At 39.1% G+C, this 9,190-nt stretch overlaps 1 protein-coding gene across 3 annotated transcripts in view; it reads left to right on the top strand.

Annotated features, from left to right (window-relative positions):
- Positions 1-2,276: 2,276 nt before the first annotated feature.
- Positions 2,277-9,190, top strand: part of fgf9 (fibroblast growth factor 9) — a 20,025-nt gene continuing 13,111 nt past the window's right edge. The window contains exons 1-4 of one of the 3 annotated variants that reach the window (XR_006406172.1): positions 2,277-3,553; positions 3,998-4,126; positions 4,350-4,453; positions 6,273-6,762. Coding sequence is in view for 1 of the 3 variants with exons in the window: in XM_044366908.1 (XP_044222843.1) it covers positions 3,361-3,553; positions 3,998-4,126; positions 4,350-4,453; positions 6,273-6,455 (609 nt within the window). In the remaining 2 variants the exon portion in view is untranslated. Of the gene's footprint in view, positions 3,554-3,997; positions 4,127-4,349; positions 4,454-6,272; positions 6,798-9,190 lie in introns of those variants that run through there. The other 2 variants (XR_006406173.1, XM_044366908.1) reach the window with 2 other exon arrangements.

Genomic DNA, 9,190 nt, shown 5'->3' with positions numbered 1-9,190 from the left:
AAAGCTTCTCTATAAATGTTTTTTTAAAAATTATTGTTTTCCCAAAAAAGTTTATGTGAACAGAAATCAAAGAGCAACAGTTTCCTGTTTATCAGCCTCCAACTTTATAAAACGACATAAATAAACACACAGAACAAATCATTATAATTTATCATCATAAAACACAACATAGTGCAAATACACAGCTGTAAAACATCTTTTAAAGCTGATATAATAATAATAACAATAATCAAAGCATAAACAAATTACACTACATACAGCAAGAAAAATGTTTTGATTAATTGTTGAGTATTTGTGTGTTTTTATAACATGTGGAGGCCTTTGGGTTCATATCAAATCTTATATTTGTTACTCAATATTCAGGCCAGATAGACCTCGTCATTGATCTCCTGATAATAATATTAATAATATTAATAATAATAATAATAATAGTCAGTTTTAAGCACCTTTACATACAAAAAAAACCTGACAAACTAAATAATCTGCTGAACTATCAGATTTTATACACACGTGCACATAAATATATGAAGATACTCAGACATGCTGTATAATATGGATAATCATATCTGTCACATAGACACAACAAGCTCACGCAGTCTGACGTCTTTAACTGTCACGTGCTTTATTGTTGTTTTATTTGTCACACAAACACACAAAGAATTTCCAAAAGGATAATAAACTAACAGCCGGTTCCTCTTTTTGTTACTTTACTTCCATCTGCAGCTCAACAGGGAAACACTGTCCAAGGAAACACAAAGAGGGAATTTGATGCTAAAAAGACTGTAAATGTGTCAGAAATCCACTTGATATGACTAACTCAGACTGATGAAGCTGAATAGAAGCTTCACACAGACTTTTAAATGACTGTGTGGACACACTGTGGATTTTATCCTCCATCACTTATATTAAAAGCACATTTGAAGGATCTTTTAATATCCAGTATGAACAGGAGGAATGATTACAGACACCTGACTGCTGGTTTAAGACACACTGGAAACACTGGGAACCTTTAAGGACCTCTAAACTCTGCTCACATCTCAGGTCTGTTCAGCGCTTCAAATAGATTTGAATGAAGTGAAACAAAATGGAAATTTAGTTCAGTTACTTCTCATCCAGTTGTGGTTGGGAGATAAATCAAAAGCTCCAGAACATCTACTAAATGGACCTTTACTGAGATTCTTTTGGCAACATCTGAGGTCAAGAATGAATCGACATTCTCAACATTTTCAACAGCATCACTTACCATGTTTACTCTGATGTACACTAAGATATTCAGTCTGAAAACACTCGTCTAAAGTTCATTATGAAGCAGTAAACAACATGAACGCAGCTTCTGTCCAACGTCCGCAGTCTGGATGTGAAGTCGTCTATTAAAACTGGACCATGATTCATTGAAAAGTTTACGTAATACCCTCATAATTATAACCTTAAGTGTAATATAATATCATAATAATAATATAGTGTAGAACCTGTAAGTACCAATACAGCAATGTAAAAATACTCCATTACAAGTAAAAGTCCTGCATGAAAAATCTTGCTGCAGTAAAAGTACATAAGTATTATGAGCTTGATGTAGTTAAAGTATTGCAGTAAAAGTACATAAGTATTATGAGCTTGATGTAGTTAAAGTATTGCAGTAAAAGTAGTGGTTTGGTCCCTCTGACTGATATATTATTATATATGACATCATTAGATTATTAATAGTGAAGCATCAGTGTTAGAGCAGCATGTTACTGTTGTAGCTGCTGGAGGTGGAGCTAGTTTACACTACTTTATATACAGTTAGCTAGTTTAGTCCAGTGGTTCCCAACCTAGGGGTCGGGCCCCTCCAAAGGGTCAGCAGATAAATCTGAGGGGTGGTGAGATGATTAATGGGAGAGGAAAGAAGAAAAAACAAAGTTCTGATACACAAATCTGTTTTCAGTGTTTGGACTTTTTCTCTAATCTTTGATTTTTGCTGAAATATTGGATCATTTGAACATTTATTGAAATGAAAGCATGTGAGAAGTTTAGAGGGAAAAATCACTATTTGGTGGAGCTGTTAACAACTCATAGACATGTGAAATGTGACCCCGACTACACACTGCTTTTTGTAAGACGTCAAAAGCCAAAAAGGTTGGAAACCACTGGTTTCATCTTTAACAATGTGTTGTATTTTAAAATCTTGTTATATTATCCATTGTGTCAAATCTTCATCTGAAAAGTAACTAAAGCTGTCAAATAAATGTAGTGGAGTAGAAAGTACAATATTTCCCTCTGAAATGTAGAAAGTAGCATCACATGGAAATACTCCAGTAAAGTACAAGTACTTCAGAACTGTACTTCAGTACTTGAGTAAATAAAGTGAAATTCTTTATAAATATACTCGTGAGGCTCCACGGCGGCGTCGGCAGCTCGTCTACTTCCACCTACATCCAGGGTTCGTCTGAAGGTATGTGACCCTTTCCTGTTTCAACGTGACAACGCCTCCGTGCACAAAGCAGCTCCATAAAGAAATGTTTTCCCAGTTTAATGAGGAGGAAGTAGACTGGTCTGCAGCCAGGTTCTGACCAGCGTGTGAGGAGTCAGTGGAGGCTGTTAGAGCAGCAGAATCACAGTTGAGAGAGAGGAGAGAAAAACGCACATTATAATTTCTTAGATCAGCACATTTTTAGCTTTTTTGTTTTAAAAAACCTACAAAAACAGTTATTTAATAATCAAACTGTTGCAGCGTTGCAGCTCTAGTTCAGGTGTCTACATAGTTTGTTAGGCTAGAACCTCCTGTAAACCTTTAAATAACCAAAACGTGACACCGCTGACGTTACCTTCCACAAGATCCCTGAACTATATTTGTGTTATGCTTTTGTTTTCCTGCTCTCACTATCAGTGATAGTGATACTGAACAGACAGTTTGCATGTCTCTCGCCCGTCAGAGGTCTGATTGGGCAACTTGAAAACATATTTATGATTGCAGGCTATAACCAAACCCCAAAGTATCATCTGACTTCACTCGTTCTCCATCTTTCATCTTCATCACAGTAGAATCTGAAGAGGTTCAGTCACAGCAGGTTAAGATGTTTGTGTGAAACACGACGAGCTTCTCTCTGCACTCAGAGAACATCATGTTGTTGGAAGGATTCCTGATACGTGACTGATAACAGTCGAGTATCTCGCCGCGTTCCTGCGTCTGTCAGAGCTTCAGAGTAGAAAGAGGCGAGGAGGAGATAAAAGGAGGAGGAGGAGGAGGAGGAGGAGGGAGCAGAGAGGACAGGACGGTGTCTCAGCGGAGCTCAGAGTTCAGTAGAAGAGGAAGACTGCGTGACCCTTCGTCAGCGGACATGACTGTTGACCGTCACTGTTTGTTCTGCTGTCAGATATCTGATGTGTTTCACTATGAATGTTTCCTCGCTGCTGCCCGGCGTCCTGCTGCTGCTGCTGCTGCTGCTTTCAGCTGCGTGTGATTGGCCGGTGGGAGCAAAGAAAGTAGATCCGGCGGTTTCAGCCGAGGACCAGGGAACTCACCTCCGAGGCCTCTGGAAGCTGCACATGAGGGACTCGCTGCTGAAAGGAAAAGGTGATAAATTGATCATTTCAGTCATTTTTTTTAAAGTAAAAATGCCAAAAATTTGCTGATTGAAGCTTCTCAAATGTGAGAATTTTAGACATTTCTGTATCAAAATGATGGTAAACTGAATATTTTTGGGTTTGTACATTAAAACATTTGAACATGTCAACCTGGACTCAGAAAATCCAGATCAATGAAGACATCTTTCTCTATTTTCTGACATTTTTTAGACAAAAAGGTTCATGAATTAAGCAAGAAAATAATCAAAAGAGCATCAAAAGTTTTACTCCCAGGATGAAATCAGATTTGACCCTTTGGAGGGGCGCGACCCCTAGGTTGGGAACCGTAGTAGGATTTTACCTGTATTGCTGCATTGGTACTTTTACTGCAGTTAAAGGTATCTGAATGCTTCTTCCACTGCTGCAAACAACCAATCATGTCTCTGTGATGCAGGTTCCAGTGATCGTCTAATCAGAGAAGGCCTCAAACAGCAGCTGCTCTACTGTCGCGTCTCGATTGGCTTCCATCTACAGATTCTGCCTGGCGGCGCCATCGGAGGCGTCCACAAACCCACCGAGTACTGTGAGTTCAGTCCACATGTATGACCTCGACACCATGACACACGTCAACCTGCTTTGTTTACATCGATTTGTTGTCTTCTTCTGAGGTTTTACTTGTTTTCAATATTTTTAGAATCAGTTTTTATCTGAAGATTTGGCCACATGTCCGTTATACCTCATGAATATATTCAGGCCTTTATGTCCTTTCTGCGTTATTTGACCCTGCGTTTCTCCGTCTCTTTAAGGTTGGCTGAAGGTTTTCGCTATGAAACACGGAGTCGTAGGAATCAGAGGAGTCAAGAGTGGCTTGTACCTCTGTATGAGCGCAGAAGGACTGGCGTCTGGAGCGGTACGTAGCCGACTGCACAGCTCACACCGGTATTACAGCAGGATCCAAAGGGACATATTCTGTTTTTTGTGGTTTTGTTATTTATATCCTGTTCTGATGTCAGATGTTAAACATGGTCAAAGTTACAAAACTTGAGGTGAATTTATGTAGAAATGTTGCCTGTGAGTCAGAAGTCAGGGCTGCAACCTGCTCTGGATGCTTCGTTTGCAAAGTTGCCTCTACTTCCTCCTCGTGATGACGTCAGATTGTTCATCCCATAGCTTTGGTTGCTAAGGTGGTTGCTAAGGTGTTTCCATATGTTGTTCATGTTGTCCACTCCCATATTCAGATCTGATTCATGTACAGAGGTATATGAGAAGTGAAATCCTGCTACTATAGTTTGTTTACGTAGCCTCCGGAGCCGGAGGAAGCTTCCTGAAGCTGACCAATCAGAACAGAGTGGGCTCATCAGGAGGCGGGCCTTAAAGAGACGGGCGCTAAAACAGCCTGTTTCAGACAGAGGGGATAGTACGGCGTTATTATGGATCCCACTGCTTTTCCTGGCAAGACGCCCTGCGTAGCATTGAAGCGCTAGGATTGGCCAGGCGTCCATGCTGCTATTTCCTAACAGTATGATCAGTGGGTGTCTGGTGTTGAGTAATGAGAAAACATTAATTCTGAAGGACTATGAGTACCTGTAGTTTATTTGTTAGGCTTGAGAACAGTTTGAGACGAGCATAAAGTCTGTATTATGTGCAAAATTCAAATTTTGCTTTATTGGCATTAAGCCAGCTGCAGGCGGTCAAATCTTACATAGTGCACCTTTAAACCGTTGCAGAAGAACACAACTAGATGACGTCATTAGCAGCAGTCAAAGCTCAGATGATGGAAAATATGATGGAAATATGACATTTCTGCTTGTTTCATGTATTGATGTGAGGAAGGTTACAGTCTCCTCATCATCGCTCCACACAGATCTGATGTTTTCAGCTCTTCATGCTTCATGTACGTCATCATTTAAGTCTGTTTACGTTTGCTTTTTATCCACAAAAACAAAAAATAAAAAAGTTTGTGATATTTTGAGAATTATCACTCACTGAATATAGCGTAAAGTTTACTGTTGACAGTGAATCAATGTTGTGATATCAAGATATCAAAATGCTGCAGAGACGTTAGAGGCAGCAGTAAATATTCAAACAGCTGCACAGATCAGTTCAGCTGCTGCTGCTGCATCTCTGATCACGTCGGCGCAAAGTTACAAACAGGTGTTATTTGGATAAACTGACCACATACTAGGAATCTAAATGGTTACTTTCTCACATGAAAAAATATTAAAACTTAACAAAGTGACATATTATCAGCAGCTTCCAACCCGTCTCAAAATCTCCACCATTACTGCCGGTGGCTCAGGGCGGCGCTACTTCCTGTTCCTGTCATGTTGGACTGAAGGCAGACTGGACGCTGCAGTGACTCACTGTCGCCTATTGAGGTACAAAGTGGTGTCACGAGACAGGACGGTCCGGGGCTAGCTGGTTAGCATGCTAACTTCAGCAGATATCTCTGCAACACAATACATGGTTTAAACTAAAAGTCTGGCCAAATCTTACATAGTGCATCTTTAATGGAGAATTAGCTGCTGTTTATCTCCTCACAGTCACATAACAGCAGCGGATGAAAAGGATTCGTTACATTTTCTTTTGCAGATTTTGTGCTACAGTTGGATGGAAACCTCGTTAGTGTCTGTCTGCTTTAAAGATTAATTATGTCTAAACACTGTTTGTAGAGCTGCATGATGGAACAGAAACACAGTTGGATGATATTCTCTCGCTGTCTGTTCCAGGAGAAGTTTACTGACGACTGCCTGTTTAAGGAGAACCTGGAGGAGAATCACTACACCACCTACTCCTCTCTGACTCACCCGGGACTCTATCTGGCTCTGTCCCACAAAGGAGAGGTCAGGAAGGGCAACAGCGTGGGCCGCCACCAGTCCTGCACCCACTTCCTGCCCCGGAGGACACCGTGATCAGGATCCTGCCTCAGGATTTACAGCTTCTGCAGACCTGTATCCTAATGAGGAAGTGAAGTCTCTCCTGCTGCATCTGAAATAAGAGCAGAGCAGAGATCAGCGTCTGGGCCTGAGAACATGGAGAACAAACTACTGAATATAAAACCACATTACAGTATTATTACAAGTTCATGGCTCTGCTGTGGAACAGATGCAATAATCATCCTTATTACATTTTTTCTGCTTTGCTGACAAGCTGACGTCGGCTCATCACGCATAAACAGTCGTCCGTCCCGTAGCCTTGGTTGCTAAGGTGGTTGCTAAGGTGGTTGCTAAGGTGTCATGTCGTCCGCTCTCATATTTCAGATCTGATTTCAGGTTGACATTTCCTGTAAAGAAGGAGAAAAAGAAGTGAAATCCTGCTACTATAGTTTCGGAGGAGGAGTCGGAGGAAGCTTCCTGAAAGCTGACCAATCAGAGCAGAGTGGGCTCATCAGGAGGCGGGGTCTTAAAGAGACAGGAGTTAAAACGGCCTGTTTCAGACAGAGGCTGAACTGAGGGGCTGCATAAAGGACCAGTAGAAGATAAATAAGGAGTTTTTAACTGGAAATCATGCGAAGATATTCCAGTAGAGCCCCAGAATATAAATATAGAGCTGGTAATGTGCAGAATATGTCTCCTTTAAGTGTTTACCATTCAACAGCAGCTGGCTGATGTGAAGAAAAGTTGTTTAAAACACAGAATAATGCAGGTTTATTCTTTCCAAATTGCACATACATGGCAAATATGCCATAATATTTATTTCTTTATTAGCTACAGTTATTTATCTGTAGTTTATTGAATGTGTTGAGTAGATTGGAGGATTGTTTGTATCTAAAGTGTTTAAATTACCTCTGATGTGTGAACTTACAGAAACTCTATTTCTATGGTATTTATAGTGTTTTTGTCCATGTTGATAACTAGTATACATGATATACTTCTCATTTACATGTAACACAGGTAAAATTATTATCCATAAGCCGGCAACTAACAGTTATTATCATTATCGATTAATCTGACAATTATTTTAATTATTTAGTCTACGCAATGTAACAAAATAGGGAGAAAAATCCTCATCGCACCTTCAGATGTTCAGTTTACAACGACACAGAAAAACAACAAATCTTTTTCACAAACAAGTTTTTCACACAACCTTATTGTCCTCCATGTAGTCCCAAACTGAACTTGTGTCATTTTTCTTTCTCTTTAAACTTGCACAAATCAATATTTTTATATGACCAATGAATGTAAAAAAGTGTCAGTTGTGACAAACCCACAGAAAATTATCATCAACTCAGCAGAGTCTAAAAATGAGCCTCTTGAAGCTCATTTTTAGGGTTTTCCAGCCAGAAAGCTTCACTCTCTGCAACATAAATGTCTGCAGCAGGCAGCTGTTTACAGAGAAAAAACTGTAAAAAGCCACAAACAGCAAACAGACACAGTTAGCTGTAGACTAGCTGCTGAACATAGTGGAGCATTTAGCAGCTAAAGAGCCAGATATTTCCCTCAGGAGTTGGTAGAGAGTAAAAACAGACACTTACATTCACCAGGTGGACAGAAACACGACTCCAGATGAATGATGATGTCGTCAGTTGATGCAAACAGCAAACAGCTATAAGAACTTTATTAGGTGATAATATGTCAGTGTTGTGTTTACAACTTGTTCTGCTGCCTCAAAGTGGTAAAAAAAAAGTCTTTTCAGTGACCAATAGATTCTCTAAAAGGACTGAAAACATTTTCACATTTAGTGGAATATTGATCTGTGGTTTGAATCTTTTGTGTTTTATAGATATTTTTGGATGATTAGATGAATTAGAATGAACTCTTCATCCAGAACGAGCCAGTAAACAAGAAAAACTATAAAAACATTTGTAGTTTTTGTTACTTTATTATTTATTTTGTTTGTGTAGTTTTATTTATTTTTGTTTTATAATTCAGTGTTTAATAAAATATCTATTTTTTTATTATGTTATTGTGTTGAAGTAGTTTTTTTGCTGATTAGAATGAAACTCTCCACAAAATAAACTCAATCAGAAACTCAAATATCAAGAAAAACATATTTATTGATTATTGATTGATTATTGCTGATATGAACCATCAGTGGAGGGATGTTGAACTCTATTGATAACAGTATTGTTGTATTTCAGTGAGAAATATTTCTGGATCCCACAAAATGTATTTATTTATTTTTTAATAATTCAAGCTGACCAATAATTTGGCACAGCTGTGAACGACATAAATATATTTGGAAACATATTTTCTCACTTTGTCGTGCAGCATGTCGCCTTGCAGACAGTTTGAGTTTCATCTGAACCGGTTTGACCACAGCAGAGTTATTTATAGCTGCGTTCTCCTCACGATGAACCGTAATAACTTCAAATGATCCCCTGACATTTCATCCAGCGCCATCATCAGGTCGACCAGGTTTTTAGTTTCCTTCGGATCAGTAAACGAAGCTCCTCAGACTGTTAGAGACTCCAGACGGTTCACATCAGGCTCCTCAAGTACTGTAATGAAGTATAATTTAGAGGTACTTTAAAGGTACTTTACTTGAGTATTTCCATTACAAAAAGCAGTGTGTAGTCGGGGTCACATTTCACATGTCTATGAGTTGTTAACAGCTCCACCAAATAGTGATTTTTCCCTCTAAACTTCTCACATGCTTTCATTTCAATAAATGTTCAAATGATCCAATATTTCAGCAAAAATCAAAG

Source organism: Thunnus albacares, chromosome 11 (genome assembly GCF_914725855.1).
Source record: "Thunnus albacares chromosome 11, fThuAlb1.1, whole genome shotgun sequence".
Taxonomy (NCBI): Eukaryota; Metazoa; Chordata; class Actinopteri; order Scombriformes; family Scombridae; genus Thunnus; species Thunnus albacares.
Note: the sequence above shows the minus strand (reverse complement) of the source record. Positions and strands in the feature narration are given on the sequence as shown.